The sequence below is a fragment of the Lepisosteus oculatus genome, chromosome 8 (assembly GCF_040954835.1).
Source record: "Lepisosteus oculatus isolate fLepOcu1 chromosome 8, fLepOcu1.hap2, whole genome shotgun sequence".
Classification (NCBI taxonomy): domain Eukaryota; kingdom Metazoa; phylum Chordata; class Actinopteri; order Semionotiformes; family Lepisosteidae; genus Lepisosteus; species Lepisosteus oculatus.
The window spans coordinates 21,029,981-21,051,669 of NC_090703.1; the positions used below are offsets into that span (position 1 = coordinate 21,029,981).

Consider the following 21,689-nt stretch of genomic DNA (forward strand, 5'->3'; position numbering starts at 1 on the left):
ACCTCCGTGTTATAAAGAAATGTTCCAGCACTCTGAAAAGTCATTAAAAATAAAAAACTAAAAAAACTAGAGTTAAATATTTCTGAAATTCACAAAGGTGCTAATTCACTTTCACATGCCCTTGCTTCCCAGTGGCTAGTTACATATGTTATAAAATTATTTCATTTCATTCAGCCAGAACTAAACAACCCACATTAAATTGAAATGTTATCTCATCGAAAATGAAATGACATTTCATCTTAACAGGTAACACAGTTGTTTAAAATTGGATTCATTTGCCTTAGAAATGGGAGAAACAAATTGAATGGACGAGTAAAATGCTAATTTTGCTGACAATTCTAAGGTGTTTGGGATAGGCTGATCTCCCTCCTTCTCACTCCTTTACCCTGGGCTTTGTGACTGGATTCTCAGCCATGACAGCTGGGGACACCTGCTGGACTGCAGAAGCAGCCAACACAACGGGAGCTGTTCTGAACAGAAGTGCCAGGGCATACCTCTCAGCTCCTGTGCATGTTTCAGGTCGCACTGTTGCCTCTCACTGGGCACTGGCAAAATTCACCATCCATGTAACAAACTGTAGACAACACCAGCTTGCGCTGACAGAATCATGAAGTGTCTTTAACACCGACCTGTCAGTTACTGCTACCGTAGCTCTACCTAGTATGAATTAATGTTGGTTTACTGCTTGTTGTTTTTCAAACATCAATAGAACAGTGCTGCAGAACAATGGTGAAAAGCCATTCTGAATGATACAAAAATCCATAAGATAATACTGACAACTACAGTGGTTACTGATAGCAATCCAAAGAAGGTTTTGAGAGAAATAAATAAAAATAAAAACATGTTGCTTACCCAGAGTCTTCAAGACCCTTCCCTGGAGGTGCCAGGACAGATTCTCTCCTGCTATAGAAAGACAGGCGAATTTTACTTTCACTGTAAAGTCTTTGAATCCAAGGCTGTAAAGCTTATTATGCGCAATGTATTCTAACAATGCGTCCAATGCAATTTTATTCTATGTATTAGACATGCAATTTCATCTTTGATATTGCTCTAATAATAACGCTGGAGGTCCTATATATTGCTGATCTACGTATAGCCATAGGCTCTTTTAATAAACCAATCTAAAAGATTTAAAGGGCAGTGACACAGTATAGATTAATAAAGGAATTCTCAACTTCATCACAATGTGGCCAAACAAATGGAATCTAAATGGAGAACGAGACATGCTTGTTTACAAAAAAAGGACTGTGGGAGGAGGGAACAAACTACCTAGATATTGTCAAAGCTGATGCCCTTGTTTCATTCAAGAACAGTCTACTGTCAATGGGAAGCCCCTACAAATACAGGAGTACAAATGTGTGCACAAGCTGTTGTACCTACCTGTCCCAGGGAAGACTGGGTCTAGTCTCAGGGTGGCGGGACAGAAGCTCTCTGGAGCTGAGGAAAACCTCACTGGTCTGAAGGAAGAGAGAACTTTGTCAGATCGCTGGTCACTCATACAGTCCTTTTAATTATCCCACTTTGGGGAAAAAAGGCACTTTTCAGGCATGAAACCATTTGTTTTCAAATGTCTTTCTAGCAAGGAAAAAAACAGATGCCGTTTATTTTTGTAGGCAAGGACTGTATGAGTGTTTGAGTAAAAGAGTCATATGACATGAAAATAAAAACAAAATATGAAGAACATGAGAAAACTATAACAGCAATAAACCAAAGGAGAGAGTAATATAAACCTCCACAGCTGTCTAGGGGATTAAAGGGTATCTATTTACCAAATGTAGTCAAACTCAGTCAGCTACTGCTACAAATACTGTACCTACATTACCTAATTCACATGTGAAGCAATATGAAACAAATGAGAGCTGATTCTCATCTAAACACTATGTGAGTTTCAAGCAGACAAAACAACAACAACCTTCAGCTTTGTCAAAAGACTCCAATTCTACAGTAATGCGGAGTGGGCTGGGTGCCCTCCGTGCCCTGGCGGGCGATGGACAGCCCCTCACCTGTCTCCGCTGCCGCAGGATGGCCGCCTCTGCCGGGTGGTTGAAGCGGAACCGGTGTCCCCCCCCCAGTACAATCACTGCCCCTGGGGAGACGCATGAAAAGCAACACTGCAGGCGCGGTGTGAATTGGACGCACGGCGACGACGAGCGACACGATGCCGAGCCCCTGGAGCACGTCATTGATCACAGCTGACCACGCTCGGATCAGGCAGGCCAGCAGGCTGAGCACTTAAGAGCAACTAGATACATGCTGGCTGCATTACGGGAATGACCATCACTGACAGGCTGAAGGACCTGATCCATTTTTAGTCTTGATGAGAAAAGATCTTGATGATCGACCTGAGACAAGTAATCAAAACCATCCATGGCTATAACCAAATCAATCTAGTAGCGGTGCAGTGTAACATGAATCAAAATTAATTAATTGGAAGTGCATTTAAAAATCAAGAACAGGAGACAACTCTTTACCCAAAGCGTTGAGGGAGTATGGAATAACCTTCCTAGCCGTCTAGTTAAAGCTGGTACTCTTTAGGCTTTTCTTGAAGGCTTCCTTCAAGAAACTGCTAGATGAGATCCTTAGATCAATTGCCTACAAACTGCCAAACAGGTGAGGTAGTCTGAATGGACTCCTTGTGTTAGAAAGCATTCTTATTGAAAGAAACAGATTGCTAATTTTCTTAGTAAATACTAAGCTGTCAATTGTATTTCCAAGACAGATTAAAAAATAGAGTGTTTTGATTTTTGATTTTTTGGAAAGCCAATTTTTATTTCAAGTCTATACAGTATATTCCTGCAAGAAGAATGGAAGCGTTTCTGTTACGTAATTCAAAACATGATCTGATTTTGTAAAAAACGTCCTTGATGAAATGCAAAAAAGCTGCCTAGTGATTCTGGAAAAAATAAATGTGAGGCAGTAGAGAGAAACAAAACTGTATACTTTTTTTCTGTGAGTTGTAAAAGTAAAATGCTAGAAAACCAGTAAAAATCCTTGAAAAAAACTACTGAGGGAAGATGACAGCTTAGAACGCAGAAGTGAAGAAAAGTGTGATGGACCAACTTAAGAGAGGCGGCAGGAAGTGGTTACCTTGGGCCAGGCGGCTTGGTTCTGTCACCTCTCGCTCATTCACTACGCAGATGCACCCTTTCACAGGCCGCAGGGTCACGACCCCTCCCTCGTTCACGATCTCACAACACACTCCGTCCACGGCCGGACCCTGCAGAACTAAACAACCCCCAGGACAGTTCATAAGACCTGGATGAAGCGGGTCCCATTCCCAACTTGTGGCAAAAGGTTGCAAAAGGGGTTAACACATCATAAACACTCCAATTCCCAAACTGCAGAAAAAGTTCTGCAAATTGGTGGTAGTGAGAAAGAGATCCTCATTCGTGTGTTCAGAAATGCAAATGGTGACACTGGAACAGCAGAGGTAATTGTACCCCTGGGAAATACAAGGCAAGAGCTGGGATTTTGGATTTGCTTAAACCATCGTACCTATGTGAGCTTCATCTTGTTCATCATTTGATCCAATTCTGGTCACTCCTTCCTGAAACAGAAACAAAACTGTGAGGCTCAAAGAAGAACACAATGAAAAGACATACCATAAATAAATGTTAAAAGCAAACTGGATTAACACATTATGTTTAACAAAAGCCTTAGAAGTGTACTAAATTCAAAACTATAATCTTCCTTATTTACTTAAGTACGGGCTTGATGTATTGTGTATAATTGAAACCTTTCCAAGTGTGTCTTTGCCAAATTCAGTCACATTGATTACACATTGATATATTTTCACAGAAATTAGGTGAAATGTATTCACTTTCTGCAAAGAACAAAACATTTTGCATTTTTTTTATTTGATAGAATTGTAAATTTTTTTATTCCAAAATATGAACTTTGTAAAATGAAAGTATTATTAAATTTACACTAAAAAGCTTTCTTCTCACTTATCAGTATCATCTTCTTGCAAAGGATCTGAGAACACCCCTCATTCACACTGCTGTACTCTACTCTCAAAACTGACCTCATGCTTTTCAGTTAGTACCTCAATTTAGTGTTCCACCACCCCAGAAAACCATTTCTGTTTGCTGTGGACAGATGGTTAAACATGCTTCACAGTACCATGACAAGATGGAAAGGGCAGAAAAGAAGACACAGAGAAGCAAAGCAAGAGCTACCTGATGTCCAGGCTACATTACCTGTGGTCACACCTGAACGTTTGGAAAACAGAGCGAATCGGGAAGAGAGAGAGAGAGAAGACAATCTACTTGAAAGACAAGCAAGAGACGGCACTTCGTTAGTGACAGAGAAGGCAGAGTTCGGACGTACTGCTAATGAAAATGGCTTCAACGCATAAAGTGTTTTGGGATACATTAGCACATTATTGTATTATTTTTCACTCAACAGTATGGTACTTTTGCTACAGTTAACTGCTTTAGTAAAAACTCTTTAGTCAGAAAGAAATTAACAGAAATCTCTTTGTACATCTACTGTATGAATGAAGCAAATAGACTGACTGAAATTCATCATGGCACAAAATGATCCTAATGTGTAATTTATTTCCAACATAGTAATTTGCCTTAATATTATGCCTAATAAAACATTACACATATTCTAATGCAAAATTATTCAAACATTCAAAACCAGCACTAAGTACAGAATGGTGCCCTCAACTGCAGTGTGAGGAAAATTGAATCTGGGTAGGAGTGTGCGTGTTCCACCCCCTGGTCTTTACTCCTGTCCTGTTCACATGAGGACATGTGTCTCAGTTTTAGCAGCTTGGAAGGCAGCTTGATAGCTTGGAAGGCTATCATACGATGCCAAGACTGATGCCACATCAGCTTCTCTCATTTCTTGAATTGTGTTACAATCAGGAAATAAGAAAAATAAGCAGAGCAAATATTGAAAAAATTTGAAAAAAATGAAAAACTACTAGTACACTGCTCTTCAGTAAAGGTTAATATTTCCTAAAATTGGATTATATAGTACATACTTGGGAGAGAAAGCCATGAAATACAGGGTAAGGTATTCATTCAAAGCACAGGAAGCTGTTATGGTTCAAGCTGTGCCATTAATTGTCAATAGTAATTCTCCTGCCAAGCACTGTGTGACACACAGCATGAACCATGGCTCTGATGTGCACAGACGTACTGGAGGTTAGCATGCAGGCCCTCTATGGTGCATAAGGGACTGACAAAAATGCTGGGCTGAGGCTTTACACCACCTGGCATCATACTAAAACAACAGGCTGCTACTGTATAAGCCCGAACATACTGAGAACCCTGAACTCTTGACCAATAGCTGTGCAGCTCAGTGATATCCAATGACTACCACTGTCAGGCTCTCACCTCCAGCGATAACCTTAAATAACGTTTCTGATATTCTGAAATACTGCTTAAATAATTTCTCATCTTACACTAACTCTTAATTCCAATACTACTCTCCGAGCTCTTTCCCTTAGACTTTCATCATAATAAAAACCTTTTTCATCATCTTGTTCCGATGTCTCCAAGTCTGACTCTAGATTAAACAGCACAGTAAGGAATGGGTTGCTTGGGGGTATTCCCACAAGAGGAAGTAGACACAAATGCAGATGCAATTTAATGCACATGATTCCTGGCCTTACAGTAGTAACATATGGTGAACAGCAGTTCCAAATTGTTAGATATAAAGGACAATTATCAATACCAAATTTAGACACCCAAATAACAGGATGAAATGACATTTCTCATAATTGCTACTGAGCAATATGAAAATTGATCAACTGTTTCTGTTTTCTGCAGTACTCACAGAAAAACTAATCACTGTTCTGCAAGGGAAGGACAGAGTCTCTGTACTTAAGGCAGCCTAACTTATTCTGAATTGTCAAGGCACCAAAACACAAACCCTTAGCAGTTCCACAGCAGCACAGGCAGGCCAGACAGCTCCTTACCCTGAGGTGGTAGAGCGTGACGCCAGTGCTCAGGATGTCCCCCTCCAGGGCGATGAGGTGAGGTAAGTGGGAGTCTATCTGCACTCCGGCCCTGTCCCTGTTGATGTCCACTCTGTACTGCTCCAGCAGCTCCTGCCTGTCCCGCCACTTGTTGCTCCAGTCCTTAGTCAGCTGCTCGATCTAGATTGAATCACACAGGACAGTCACTCACAGCAGCGTCTGTAAAAGTACCCTAAACAATCTTCCTCTTTGACATTTCACTTGACAGCAGCTTCTCCGTGGAAAATACAGCTTCTGTTTTTAGTACTCTCACCTTCAGTTCGTTCTGCAGCACAATGTCTGAGAGGTTGCCATCCCTGTCTTCACTGAAGGAGGGGCTAGGGTTCCGCTGTTGAAGAAGGAGAGCAGAGCTGAGTGCCGCACAGCAAGGTTCAGCACAGGCTTATTAAAGCACCAAGAAACTAACGAGGTGCAGCAGCACAGACATAAACTGATAATCTAAGAAATTAATGGCAAAATAAGATTAGGCTTAAAAAACAAATGTAGAACCTGAAGCAACATTTCTGAACTACAGATGGAAGACTGATTCAAGCTGATGGGTGCAGTACGGAGGGCTTGGTAGAGTGGTGAAGAAGTGGTGTCGCAGTCCAGTACAGAACTCAAATACAGCACAAGACCTGTTTGGCAGCAGTCATAACTGCCACAGCACACTTTAAGTCACATTGGTAAAATCTGGTGTTTATTAAGCAGGACAAATTAAAGCATATGAAAGTAAAACATTTTATCACATAATCAAACTGCAAAGAATAAAATAATTATTGCAGTTATTCTTTTAGTGCAGTAGTAATATCAGTAGGGCTTCAGTGAAGCAAAATTGCAATCTAAAGAACAAGATGAAAGTTTAGAGAAATAGCTAATGGCAGCAATTATATAGTAGAAAGCAGACAAAGGAGATAATAGGACCACTTTCATCAAAATGGTAAAAGTCCTTAATAAACCAGCATCCTTCTTCTCGTAAAGAATACCATTTCAAAGCTCATCAGCATGGCCTTCAGTCTGTCAATCTCCTCACGCAGCTCTCTGATCAGTTTCACATTGGCATCCTGAAGAGAACAGACAACTATTGTTCAGTCCCACTCTTTTCAGTCAGTGTGGGGTCACTACAAAGAACAGAAGTCTACAGTATGCTACCACAGGAACAAACAGAGGTCAATCCTGGAGAGCTGAAAATCTGTCCTGGCCTCTAGACAGGTGTTCAAGAGTTTAGGTATCTTTTTGTCCTTCATATCGCCCCCCTGTATTTGGAAAACTATTCAGTATAGCCCAGAACCCACCTGGAACTTTACAGAACACAAGTGATGGAGTGGAGTTTATGTGCAATAGTTCCCTAACACAGGCAGGGATGTTCTGCATGTACTTCAGTGTACATACTATATACATGCTCTTTAAAGTTGCTGTATGTTGTGTGTGAATCTGTACACTTTTGAAATGAAGAAACAATGAAAGTGCTGATGACAACACGCAGATCACGGAGGCTCACCTCGTTGACGCGGGGCTTGTTCACAATATTTCTGGCGTGGGCGGCGTAGCGCAGTGTGCTAAGTGTCTCGCTGTAGCTTCTGCTGGAGGGGGAGACGGCTGGCGTAGAGAGGGAAGTAAAAGGCCAGTCAGAAGAGTGGCTCTTTGCTGTGGACTATCCTGTCACAGAGCCCCCACCTCTCCCAGACCCCCCGATGAAAACAACAGCCACAGCAGAGACGGCTGAGACAAACCACTCACTGCCTTGACAACAAGATCTAAACAAGTCTGGAACACCTCACTCCACTGTGCTGTCAGACTGAAACAAAAACATTTTTTCTTCCTTGCTTCTGTTTATGTTTTTAATTAGATTCAAGGGCATGAAATGTTGCTTAATCAATTAAAATATGGGTTTTGCTTAAAGCATAACATTGTCAGCTTGTATTGAAATTTTTTATGTATAGGTGGATAGGGCCAATATAGCAAGTTGATGCATTTCCTATTTATGACTGAGGTTTAATTTGTATTACTGAATGGCTGCTAAGATAGATGCTTTTGCGATATATCCACTGAAGTGTGATATTTACTGCAAAAGCAGCATGACATTTCAAGTACAGAGATAACCAAGAAAGACTACAAGGAGATTTTATTCAATTGCCCACTGAAACTAAAAAAGATTAAATAAAATCAACCCAATTCGGGATCAACCGCCCAACATGCCTCAGAGGACAAAACTGGAAAACTATAAGGGAGTTATTGTAAGACAAGAAGTCATTCTCTAGACAAAGGCTTGTATTGGAAGAGTTTGAAGACAAGGTCTTTCAAGAAAAGGCTGGATTAGACCCTTAAATATTTAGTTACTAAAAACCAAACAGGTTAGATAGGCCTCCACACTCAAAAGAAAAAACTTGACACTTCCTTTAAGTCATATTTAAAGCCTGACAGGGGTATCGTGGTGAACATAATCTAACTTTTATTTGTCAAACTGAGACTTGACAACTTATTTTTAATTGTATTTTTTCAGACGATTAAATGTTTCCACACCCATCCAGCATCTCAATAACACAACTTAAAATAGTTTTTTTTTTCACATTTCAGTATCTTATTCAATCATCAAGCTTGTTATTTGAAAAGGAAAACCTGTAGGAATCCATGCCAAGTCAATTTAACTTGTCTATTGTCAAAAGCCCTCATTTTCCATTGCACAAATCAGAAAACAATGCTGTTACAGAGCACAAACGTTTGTTTTTCTTAAAGGCCCACATTTTAAAAGTCACTGCATTGCTTTTTTTCTGTATAAGAAGAAAATAATGTTTGAAAGGATAAAAATGATCTACAGTATTTTAAAATCTCCACTCATTATTTCAAGGATCTGTAAGGAAACCAAATCATGTAACAAATACAGAGACTGCAGTATGAGACCGCATGCTCCCCAAAAACTCATTTGTTAAATTCTGCCACAGTACTTCTGCATCAGTTTGTGTCCACTCCGCATTTTCTGCTTGGTGTTTTGCCTCAGTTTTTTTTACCCCTTTCACAAGGCCATCCCTTTAATACGGGACAAGCTTTCGTATTCAACACAAAGCATGCTGCCCGCGGGCTATTGCACATCTTGAGATCGGGCGACTGGGAACTGCAGGAGGCACTCACTGGCTATCATGATGGTCTTGGAGTTGCCGCCCAGGCTGTCCTTCAGCAGCCAGGTGAGGACAGAGTCCCGGTAGGGGATGTAGCAGGAGCGCCGCCCCCCGCCTGAGAGGGAGCTGGAGTGACTGCCTGCCGTGCTGCCCTCCCCCTCGCTTGCCACACTGTTGATGCTCTGACAGCTGCTGAACATCTGGGAGTTCTGGGCTGGAGATTAAAGTGCAATTAACAAACGTGATTAATAGCAATATCAACAGGAAGTTTTATCTATGGTAAAAACTGTTTTGTTTTTTTTAAAGACGGAGCCATATTTCACAGATCACCCCCCCACACACACACAAAAAAAATGAATCTCCAAGCTCCAAGAATCCCACAAAACTTCATTTTCTGACTCCCCAAAGTGATACTGTCAGATAGGGAGGGTATGAGAGCAATGATGAGGAGAGGAATGTCACAGTGTCCTGTGCCTCTCGCCCACCACCCAGCAGGCACCCACCCAAAGAAGAGATGACGATTCCCAGGGTGACCAGACTCTTGTTGATGTTGGAGCCTTCTGTGATCCGGTCCCGGCAGTAGTGTGGATCAGCCCTCTCACTGGAAAACAACAGTTTCACACCTAATAGCACCGAAGTGTAAAAACATGAGGACTCCGGGAGACGATTGAATATTAGTACCTCTTTTAAATCGTTTTACAAAACAAAAGGCTACGTTTTCACAACATTGCTACAAGGATACAAAAATCGGACATGAAATAGTCTGTCAGGGAAAGAATGTACAGTATTCCATCAGTTTATGCACTAAAGCATATCAGATCATACTGTAAACCTGATTAGCTGTTGCAAAATGTTTTTGAGCAGAGCCTCTGCCTTCACCAGGACAAGCGGCCTGAAAATAGGTGAATGAATCTCTGCTAGTTCTCCACTAGGGGGCAAAGCAGCATTGGAAATTACTCTTTAAACAAAGAACAGCACATTTGATGTTTTGACTTCTAATTCATCACAGCTGTCATGTCAAAAAGAATTGTCAACAGAGTGACGGTCGGCTGTGGGCACATTGCACAGGTTTATACTGGGCAAGGACAGAAATTAGCTTATCAACCTCCCTGTCGCGCCATACCTTACCTCCCAGCCAGGTCTACCAAGTTAATTTTGCTGACAATTTCTGAAGGCAGGTTGTTCTCAAGTATGGCCTGCACAGAAAAAAACAGCAAACACACTCAGTAAATAATTGGTACAAACGGGTGGTTAATACCTATAAGAGGGGGGCTTGTGAAGCCACTTGCAGCAACAGAAAAGTACCTTTGCTACCCCACCTTATGATATGTTAGTGCTGGGGTTTAGTCAAAAAATAATCATGTAGTCAAGAGCTCCCCACCACATAATAATTCTTTCATACAAGTGACTTGAGTTAGTAATACTATTAGATGATGGAAAAGTAAGACTTTTTTTTAAGATAGACTTCCTTAATCCGACTTCTGGGAATACACCGCATTCAATAATTCTGCACCAGCGCTACAGTGTTTTGCAGACAGCTCTCGTCCTTTGGCATCCTACAGTTCACTTTTCACACCTGATGGCTTCTGCACAATGTGAGACACTCTTCACTTTTGTTATGAATGCCGACAAAGGTACACCTTGGTAGAATCTTTTTACACGTGAGTGTGAAGGATTGACTGCTTTGCGTTTGAGACTGACAGTGCTCTTATCAGCTGACCTGGGTGTAGTGAATGGTAAAGATGGCATGAGATCGGCTGCTGGCATCATGGACATGAGTGGCGGCCGTGATTCTACAACAGAAGAACACAGAGCACATTGCAGCTCAGACACAGGGAGACAAAGCTAAAGACAGAAATACCAGGACACAGCAAAGCGCCTCTACCACCTCTAGCATCCATGCAGGTGGATGCTGCACATTGGTGGTGGTGGACAGGAGTCCCCATTACCTGTAAAGCGCTTTGAGTGGAGTGTCCAGAAAAGCGCTATATAAGTGTAAGCAATTATTATTATTAATTATTATTATTTCAATGTATTCAGAGGTTTTCCTTTGCTCTGTTTTTCTGAAGAGTTATGGTAAAAATTGTGCCAAATTTAATCTGTGTTGTTGAGTTCTGTAGAAGTACAGCATATCACAACTTCTCTTTTCAGCATGGAATAAACATTTACTTGATCTCTTGAATCCATTTATCTGGGTGTAGGGTGATAAATCCATTTTGGATTAGTGAACAATTTGTTGTTCAAAATGGAAAAACATAAAACGAAGCCGTAATGCTCCAATTAATTGAGTAGTTTCGCTCACCTGTTTGCAATTCCCTCCTCCAAGAGCTCCACTGCCTGTTTGTAATCTGAAACAACATGCTGAGACAGGCCTGCGGGGAACAGTAGGAAATAGTAGAAAACACAAGAATTGCACACACTAATGTTGATGTCTAAGCACAGCTACAATCAAATCAGGTTGCTCATTGTTCGTTTTCAGTTAATCACGAGCTCTATTTGGAAGAATTTGGTGTAAAAATGGAAAAATACTGCACTCACTGTTTAAGGTGACCCACACTTTAACAGAAGCCCTAAGACATTTCATTTGCTGTGCTACATGACAACTTTCATCCAGCAGGTTTAACACTTCATAGAATTCAAAGCTAAAAGACTACAGAAGTATGATAATTTTAAATTCAACATTGACTAATAATGTCTGTTTGTGAACCAGGAACTTAAAAGGCCCCTTTTCATACTATTCATTAAATAAACATGCCATATTTCTTAAAGACAAAGTAAAACTTACACTATATAAGCTTTAAAGACCAATAAGAAATGTAGGCCCTGGTATCTGTACTAGACATTACTGCCTGAAATGACTATAACACTGACAATTTAATTAAAACTCCTGCTGAAGTGCAGTCAAAATATTATTAACATTAATATTTGATTGGGTCATTCTGCTGCTCTCCGAGAAGAATAATCTTCCATCAGTGTCCCTCAATGTCCTGGATAAATACTATGACTGGCAATGAGCATGTCAGATTGGTGCTGAGAGGTGGCACAAAGAGCCTCACTGAGCTCCGTGTAAGAGTTGCACACTGATGCAACTACCCTCTTCCAGAAAAATAGGAGAATAAATGACGTTGAGATAGGCTCCAGTGATGCAAAGGGTTGCCGTGTTAGCAACCGTTTAGCTGTGGCTAGGGCAGCTAATCAAATCTACTTCTGTTGCTGAGAATTGCTTACATTACAATTAACGTAATCAAAAGACAGCTGTGTTCTTCCTACAAAAAACACCACCACACCACAGTTTTTTCTAATTAATTTGCAAATTTCTGCAGATGGATTTCTTTGACCTCAGCAGACTCCCTGGTCAGATTTCCTGTCCCTTTCTTGTGTTATAAAGACACACAATGCACACTCTGCAGCAATCACATTTCAAGCGGGTTTTGCCAGGTTGAATTAATAGTATAGTGTAAGTAATACAGACATGTTACTGTCTGCCCAACATATCAAATCTCTTCTGAATATAGAGCCGGATTTACGCTTTTCTGTCTCATAACATTTTTACCAATGATGCCAAATTAACACTTCAGACACAGAGGATTGAGTGCTATTAACCATTCCATTTAGCTCCTTATTCAGCTCTAAAAGAGAATGCTGTATCAGGATGCTTGTTTACCCATTTCAAGGTCCATCAGATTTGCCTGACGTGTCACAACCAAGTGCAATTGAAGATGCATGAGCAGCCTTTCTCATTCCATTTCATTAAGGCTTTGAGAAGCACAGCTTTTTAAAGTCATGAGTCGTTGCGCTCGGGGAATAAGATATGTGCTATAGCATGTTCTAGTGGCAGGGAAGAAACACTAGAAAAACATATCCTCTTGCAGGCTCATCATAATTAGACTTTGGTAATGTCATGTCTAGTATAATCATATTGTATCCAGCTCCACGGGGTGTGTTTTAGCCAAACTAGTCACATTGTACATGCTGATTTGAAAGAGATAGTCAACACAGTTCAAAAGAATTGACCATGTCAACCAGAATTAAACTCATCAGATTTTTGCTCAAGGGAAAATGAACATTTCATCAACCTCTGACTATCCAGAATTTGTATGGAGTTCAGAGAAAAAAAAGTAGCACAGTTGTGCACTGGAGCTAAAGGCTTTGGACATTTACGATAATCCGCACAAAAGGCCGAAAGAGAATGAGCTCTGCTTAAATCTAAAGGTCTGAAAAACTGGAGATTTCTTCATGCTCTGCCTGATTCGGTTCATCTAAATCGCTTGCATTAGCTGTGCTGGGCTGCGCCAGGCCTCTTGTGCAATGTCCAAGCAAAAAGACCACAGCCGTCCCTGTATATAGGTCATTTGTACATCATTAGCCGAAGCGATTACACACCAGTGTATCACAAGGAAGTCAGGCCCTCTAGTAAAGAGGCTATTAATATAAAGCACTCTTCAGAGAGCCAGGAACCCCCACCCCAGGCCATCGGAGTTGTGCTCTGTGCTGCTGCACAGCTTCCAAGAGGATGATGTCACTTCCTCAGCTCAGTCCCCAGTTCCCCAAGATTCAAACAAAGCCAAAGTGTGGAGCTGCAATACGGAAGGCTTTAACCCTGTAACTGCTGAGCCACTGTTCAAATCAAACTCTAAAAGACTATAAAGTAACATCCAGACACCATCACATGTATAAATACTTTTACTAAGTCATTTAATCTTTTTTTCCATATGCTACAGTAGATCTAGTCAAAGATGGGTGCATACTTGCAGCTTTCAACACCTTTCAGCTGGGTTAATGGGTGCTGTGATGGGGCAGCGCTATAGTAACCACCACAGAACAGCTGATCGGCCCCCTGTGATGGGTGGGAGGGACTCACCCTGCACATAGGGTCCCTTCTCCGGGTGCTCCCGGACACGGAGCGTGAAGGGCTTCTTCTGCTCCGGGCGCCTCAAAAGGTCTCGCACACGCTCGTTGTAGATTTCAAGAAAGCTGAGGAGAGAGGGAAGGCACTGATGAGCAACAAGCTGGAGTGTGGAGAAGAGTTGGTATCTGACAGAGCTGAAGAGCGGGGCCATTGGGGCTGAGATAGCTGAAGGCAGAGTGGGGTAGCTACTATGGCAGAAGGCCTGAATGAGCTAGGGCTAGGGCTGAGAGCTTTAATCGGAAAAAGTGGAACAATGAGCTAAGAACAGCAAGACACAAATCATGGTATGGAAACTGAGGATATACTGTAAACTTCATAACTGCAGAACTCTCCATTCTAATCAAGCTACAGCAATTTATTGTACTAACTACAGGTGCACCTTTTGATTTGTACATGCTTTATCCTCTATATGGTCACTAGTCTTTTAAATTAAATTAAACTCTGGCTGTGATTTCACAAACTATCTGTTCCAGTGTGAAGGCTAACATTAATAAGGTCATCAAAGAGAGAGCTCTGTGACTTTCACACACTAGACGCATATAGACAATTAGGCAGTTAGGGTATTATCCTCCAGCTTTGGGACTGTGCAACGCCGTCTCACCTGATTTCGACTCTGCAGGAGTTCTGTCCCTCAGGGTAACGGTCATCCCTTGTAAAGAGGCCCTGGAGAACCAGAAGCAACAGGCTGATGTGAATGAAGGGCTTCCAGTGGCTCTAACCATCACAGTTTTCTATGGGACACTGACATTGCCGTAACATTTTCATTGCCCTCCTGATACAGTGTACTGGATTCATTTGAGATCACTCATTAGAAGACACGTTCCTTGTCTAGGACTCTTAACACAACTCTTTTGACTCCCTGTTCCCCCGGTCTCATTTCTGCACCAACCTTCAACTGCAACAATTGAACAAAATAAAATAAAACGTGTTTTTAACAGTTAAGCAGAATGACATTCTGTCAAAATATTACCTCACAGATCCTGGGAGTCAGTCCTACTGATGTCTGAAAAGAAGATGAAATGATATATAAATGTCATATGACAAATATCACTGTGCCAACTAAGCATTTTTTTTGCGAACGTAGATATCACTCGGATTCCAATTTCATATATACCAGCATAATTACTTTCCATTTCTACCCTGAGCTGATGTCAGTAGCATTCTTTGATAATTTGTTCATGCATTTCATGCTCTCTACTACTAAATACAATTTAAAAATGAAAGTATCAAATCAAAGATAATCACGAGTGTATTAGATCAACTTACTTTGTGTGTCCAATAATATTAGTGTTTTATAAAATACAGAAGGACCATAAAGAAGAGTTAAAAATAGTGCTTATTATTCTGTCAGATCACATCAGTTTTTATGTATTTAGATATGACAGATTATTTTAAATGTATTTTTAAATTATATGATTATTGTTCCAGCTGTTGATGAGTACAATTTAACAAATATGTTATAGGTTTTAAATGATTTTTTAACACATTCACATAACATAATACTCAACAGCTTCAGATGATAACCCAGGCATCTATGACATAACATACGCAAATCCATTACCAATATTTAACTCAGCTACACAGTTTAGAATTATAGCATAGCCGCGTCAATATGAACCACACAATACCCCAAACAACAAGGCCAGTCTAACTGCAGATGCTTTCTGCCTGAAAATGAGACGGAATGCCAGGCTTACCGGTGTGCCTATCATGGTGTAGGTCTTGCCTGAGCCGGTCTGCCCATAGGCAAACAGGCACACGTTGTAACCCTCAGCTGCCCCTGCCAGCACGGGTGCACCAAGGTCCCGAAACACCTGCGCAACAGTGACACATTGTGTGACTTCCCATTTGACAGAAGGAGAAAAACGTTACACACATCCTAATCCTACCGCTGGCAGATTTGATTACAACATGCAAACGTATAGGAACACCACATGGCGTCTACTGTTCTGACTTGATGAGCATGGAAGTATAGGAAATCCTACAAAGCTGTCAAAACAGAAAAAAATGTTTTTTCACAATACCCGGTGCAGGACAAGCATCTTAGTTATAACAGTAAAAAAAATAACATCATCCTAAGCAGCAAATCTCTAAGCAGAAAATGTGGAATTTAAATCAAAGTAAAATAATATCAAAAGGCCCAATGTATTAGATATACTACATAGAATACTGGAACAGATAAAGGTTTATTCCATGCCGAAAGGAAAAGAAAATAGACACGACATTTCCGCTGTGGAGCCTTCTTCAGTGTCACCTTTTAACATGGAATAAATCCTTACTTGTTCCTTTGCAGCCTACACATGCTGACACAGCTACCTACTTAAATATTGAGAATATTGGCTCCCCACATTACAAGATAGATATTATTGCTTGAGAAAAGGTAATTCCTGGTCTGAAATGAATACAAGACTCAAACTGACTAAAGGAGCTGAAGTGTTTAAGCATGTGAAAGATGGTTATGTGGAAAATTGGTTTAAGTGTTAAAAGTCTTATGATACTGAAATACCCATTCTGAGGAAACATTCTTCAAAAACAATGGCGGGTGACTGGAAACATGAAAGAGTGTTCAGGACAGAAAGCAGGAGACATTTCGTCTTGGGGGAGAGCAAAGATCTTCCTGGCAACATTCAGAAGGCCAACTCTGTGGTCAGATCCTTTGGCGTTGGACAGGGGCTTGAAGAGAAATGTGCACATGGGCTGTATGCTCTTATTTTCCTGTCTTTGAAGGTTTAAAAAAGTTATTAAAGAGGCTTTAACAAAACACCGCAGGTCTGCCAACAGACTGGAGCTGAGTGAGTTGATCCATTTTCAGTTCATGCAAGTTGATATTTTGCCCAGATTATTTCGACAGCTATTACAGCAGAGCAGGCCAGACACGGTGTGAGGCCTGCAGCCAGCGTCGGCAGGCAGCAGCACTTCCTGGTGAGATGATGCTGTTGACCCAGGACAGCACTCATTTCTGAAGAGTTGATATTGACTGAAGCAATGGAAATGTAAGGTAAAAAATGGCTTCCCTTAAAAACCTGAAGGGACATGGAGGCATAACAAAAAGCCTCTGGTACGAAGTGTTAAGGACATCTGTGGGAAATTTAATTTCCATTTCAAGTCTGGACAGATATAGCACATGTCAAATTAAACACAAATAATCAAAGATTGTTTTCAGAGAATGATAAAGATGACTGCCAAATAATTTAAACTGATGATAAGTAGGCAGCCTAATAGAAAGACTGTCAGTATTTGTATTGACTACCATGTTTAACTGTGGGAAAGCAACAAAGACAAACAATGATTGAACTTACAAGAAAATATAAAAAGGTCTATCTGATATAAATTGTTACAAATGTTCAACTGCAGTCCTGTTAAGAGCAAACTGTCAAATACTGACTGAAAAGCAGCAGGTAGTGCTAAGAAATAATTAAATATAGTAATTGTATTCAGTTTATTCTTATCTTAAATGCATGGTTACTCCTTGTACTAACATGGTGTAAATGTCCTAATTGTAACTCACCCTAAATAAGGACATCTGTTAAACACTTAAATCTAAACTTGTGTACTATATTGTATATACTGTATATCATCATCATTAGAATAGTGTTAATACTTACGATAGCAGCAGTAAAGCAAACAGCACTAACAGGTCACAGTATGTCAAACTGCACAGACAGGCCAACAGAGCTGAGCATTTTTACCTTGGAATACCAAAAATTTGGAAGAAATTTCATTTTGGAAGTGAAATTTGAATTCAATATAGTTACAAAATGAAATACTAATTTTTAAGTTTTAGTTGCCTTAAAAATACATTTAGAAGTGTATGCAGTACAAGACAGCAGCGTGTCATGTGCCACAGTACCATTTCAGGATGGGAACTAGCCCATAGAAGGCATGTGCTGCAATAGAAAACATTTGACTCCCTAAACCCCATTTCTTTGCAAGAACATTAGGACAAAAGCACTAACCTTTATTGCTACAATGAATTAACACAAATTTTAATAGAAACATTATTGCAAGTAAGGGAGCTTTTCAAAATTCTATTTTCTTCAAACCATCCTCTCCTTTCATGTCAGTGCTTTTGTGTTAAAACAACACTCTTCCTTCCAGAAAGCTATTGTTCAGTTTTATAAAGCAGTCTGTTTCCCGTAACATAAGAACTAAATTGTAGACCATACAAAACTAGCCCATGAACCGCATGAAAACACTCTGCATTCCAAACAAGACAGTTTAATGTTCTAGACACCTACAGTACATTTCTCTGATCCTTTTAAATTCAGAAAACCAACATAAAATATTCAAACTTTGAACATGCATCTTTTAAAAGCTCCTGTGAATATTTAGGAGCTAGAATGATTAAAATTAAAAAACACACTTTTAATGTAATCTACAATCATGTTAATTTATGACAGACGGTGTTTGAGGAAAGCTCTAAGCATAATCAAAGACCCCACACACCCCAGCTACAGACTTTATGATCTTCTACCATCTGGAAAACGGTACCGGAGCATTCAGGCCCGGACTACCAGACTCAGAGACAGTTTTTACCCCCGCACTATCAAACTATTAAACTCCCAGCCTCTCTCACTCTCACCTCACCCCTCACCTATGATCTGAACCTCACAGTGCCTTCTTCCTTTCTTTCTTACCAAAAACCCAAACACACATTGAAAAATCTACCTCTACCATACATGTCAAAAGCTCACTCCCCATCATTTCTATCCCTTTATTTTATTCTGTTGATGCATATTTTTGCACATAACCTGTTACCTTTTTGTTGTTTTGCACATTGCCTGTTGTTGTTTTTTTGCACATCGTCTGTTGTTGTTTTTTTGCACACTGCCTGTTGTCTCTGTTCTTCTTTTGCTACACAATTGTATTGTTGTTGTTTTTTTTCTCTTTGTACTACTTATGTCCGAGAGCTAGCTAAATAGCATTTCGTTATACCATATACCATGTATATGAGTGTAATGACAATAAACTTGAACTTGAACTTGATAACACTGATCCCTAAATGTTTAGAAAAAATGACTCCAACACTATTACCAATCCATGAATGAAGAGTTTTTTTCTTACTTAATATAGATGTGATCATCATTTTATACAATCTATAACTGCCCGTGACAGATTTAGCTAGTACTTTGAGTTATTTTATTGTGGGGCACTGAGTGGTTAGCATTGCTGCCTCTCAGCGCTGGGGTGATGAGTCAGTGGCAAGCACTGGGGTGACTCCCCCCATGTTCATGCAGGTTTCCTCCTGCAGTCAAAAACATAGGGGTAGGATAACTGGTTTCTGGGAAAATTGGCCCTTGTGTGAGTGTCTGTGATTAGATCTGTTTGTGCCCTGCGATGGATAAACCCATCCCGTTGTTTGCTGGGATAGACTGTGGCTTCACCGCAACCCTGTATTGGAGGAAGAGGTTAGAAAATTGATGGATGGATTATTTAATTGCTTGTGTTTCAGGTCCAATGTATCAGTATATGTATTAACTAAAAAAAAAACATTTATATTTAGTTTCATTGGACAGGGAAGGTGCAAAATGAAATAAAACTAAAAATATCCTAAGATGGACCCATAGCAACATAGTCACTGGTGTACTTAAACCAACACTTTAATAGTCATCTGAGATACTTGTGTTCTTAAAGAGTTTTGAATGCATGGAACATCTTGTCAAAATAAATTCTGGAAACCACCTCTGGGATCTTTAAATAACTGTATTTGTGCTACTCTTGTATTAATAAGTCTTGTCATTATCATCTAATTGAAAACTGCTTGTGAATCCTTTTTGAAGGTTGAACTGAGTTGGTAAAGAAGGCTTATGAGCCAAGTGAACCCCAAATTCATGTCCCCCACCCAATGTCCTACCAAGGTATGAATAGGATAAGCTAGGCCTTTCTTCCCAGCATTCACTGCTGCACTTCTGGCTTCAGTTAGTGTTTTACTGGAGGCTACTGTCTTGGTTTGAACCAAAGTATAACTTTAATAACCTTTACGTAGGCTACTGTCAACAAACTGCTAAAATGCACTGGGGTATTGAATGTTGTCTTTTCTCCCACTGTATGTAAAATATTCCCAAACAAGCTTTCGATGAATCCATGGAAAATAATACATTATATCTTTGTAAAATTACAGAGCAAAGCTCAGCTGAAGAGGAAGCACATCTCCTAGGCCCATTAAATCCATTAAATCTCCTACAGTATGCAAGCTAGCCTCTTATACTCTCCTCCATTCCCTACTGACAGTATGTAATCGTAATTATGATAAAGTCAATATTAACACCGGGAAGTGAAAGCTGCGCTGTTAGTGCAGAGATTAAGCCAGGGTGGAGACTAACACCAAAATAACAGTTGAGCATGTCACAGTCATGACAATGCAATGTGTGTAAAGTACACACCTCACACAGTAACATATACAGTGTTTCCAGGGAGCGTGTGCATGGTACCATTCCACAGACGTCGATAAGAGTGAGTGGTGGCAAGACATGCAATACCACTGGCTGCACCTCTGTGTCAGTTCAAAGACCAAATACATTCATGATCCTCTGCAGAAAGGTTCCCCAGCAAAATTATCCTCCTCTCCTTCCCAGTGTTATTCCACCTTTACTTGATAGAGAAGAAATCCAAGGACAGGGATATGAAGGGTGCTGTGACAAACCTTAGACTTTAACCATTTAAAATTCTCAAGTACCTGTCCTATTCTTGCCTTGCTAAAAGACAAATGTTCCTACCTAAAATCAAATTAAATATTACTGCAAAATAAAATAACTATGAAAAAAGGTACTGTTTAAAAGGGATAGGAGATTGAAATTAAATCTAAATGCCCTGATCATGAAAACTTTTCACCATTACATTAAAGGGTCTCATTCTGCACTTGTCACAACTAATGCAATGCCTACGCACCATTATACGTGTTTGTTTAAGCATACATAGTTGTTAAAAAGAGCCTGGCATACACAGCACAGGAGTCCTTTGTCCTCCCTATCAGAATAAGCACAAGCCATTTCAGCACTTATTAACTCTCAGTGGCAATGCTGAAAACTCCATTCACCCTCGTGCTGCAGTTGGCACACTGACTGCTCACACACGTGCACAAACAGTGGAGATTACACAACAGATGCAACATCATGAACTAATTCAATCCTTTTTTTTCTGCCCGGGAAAGTTTTTTTTTTTCTTTGCAAAGAAGCACTGTCACTGTGAGTCAATAAAACCTTCACTCTCTTTGCTGGATTTCTTTCAGTGGCTTCACAGACAGGGGGTTCTTCTGCGCCCAGTCTTTCCTGTCAAAAGCGCACAAAGGAAGACTTCTCCCACAGCGGTCTTGGGCTTTGGAGCTCAGTGATGAATTACACAAATCACTCTTTTTTGTATTAAGACCCCAAACTCAAGGGATGGAACACTGCCACTAGAAAAGCCCCAAAAGGCTCCGAGATAGAGTGTATCTTTTTTTTCTGGGCCTACAGGACCTTATTGTGCGAGCCTTCATGAATTGCTTATATTATCCTTTGTCCATGAATGGCATATAGTTAACAGGCACAGACAAGAGATTGTCGGTACCCCTGTCCTCAGAGTGCCCACTAGGGGCACATAGTGCGCAACTGAAGACACAAGACTAACTACCAAAACCTTCCTGCACACCTAAACTGTCACCTCTTCTTCCACACCTGAAATTGTTTCCACTAAAGTAATAAAAGACATAAGACTG

General features: G+C 40.4%; 1 protein-coding gene across 2 annotated transcripts in view; it reads right to left on the minus strand.

The window, feature by feature from the left end:
* The window catches only part of stard9 (StAR-related lipid transfer (START) domain containing 9), a 77,339-nt gene that overhangs the window by 28,352 nt on the left and 27,298 nt on the right, over positions 1-21,689 (minus strand). The window contains exons 4-21 of one of the 2 annotated variants that reach the window (XM_015350940.2): positions 15,694-15,810; positions 14,967-14,999; positions 14,598-14,659; positions 13,949-14,061; positions 11,390-11,459; positions 10,808-10,880; positions 10,216-10,283; positions 9,591-9,688; positions 9,101-9,301; positions 7,473-7,570; positions 6,958-7,035; positions 6,246-6,320; positions 5,933-6,112; positions 3,496-3,547; positions 3,088-3,225; positions 2,004-2,086; positions 1,381-1,457; positions 853-900 (exon numbers count right to left, since the gene is read on the minus strand). In XM_015350940.2, the coding sequence (XP_015206426.2) occupies positions 853-900; positions 1,381-1,457; positions 2,004-2,086; positions 3,088-3,225; positions 3,496-3,547; positions 5,933-6,112; positions 6,246-6,320; positions 6,958-7,035; positions 7,473-7,570; positions 9,101-9,301; positions 9,591-9,688; positions 10,216-10,283; positions 10,808-10,880; positions 11,390-11,459; positions 13,949-14,061; positions 14,598-14,659; positions 14,967-14,999; positions 15,694-15,810 (1,664 nt within the window). Of the gene's footprint in view, positions 1-852; positions 904-1,380; positions 1,458-2,003; positions 2,087-3,087; positions 3,226-3,495; positions 3,548-5,932; positions 6,113-6,245; positions 6,321-6,957; positions 7,036-7,472; positions 7,571-9,100; positions 9,302-9,590; positions 9,689-10,215; positions 10,284-10,807; positions 10,881-11,389; positions 11,460-13,948; positions 14,062-14,597; positions 14,660-14,966; positions 15,000-15,693; positions 15,811-21,689 lie in introns of both variants that reach the window. The other variant, XM_015350939.2, reaches the window with a different exon arrangement.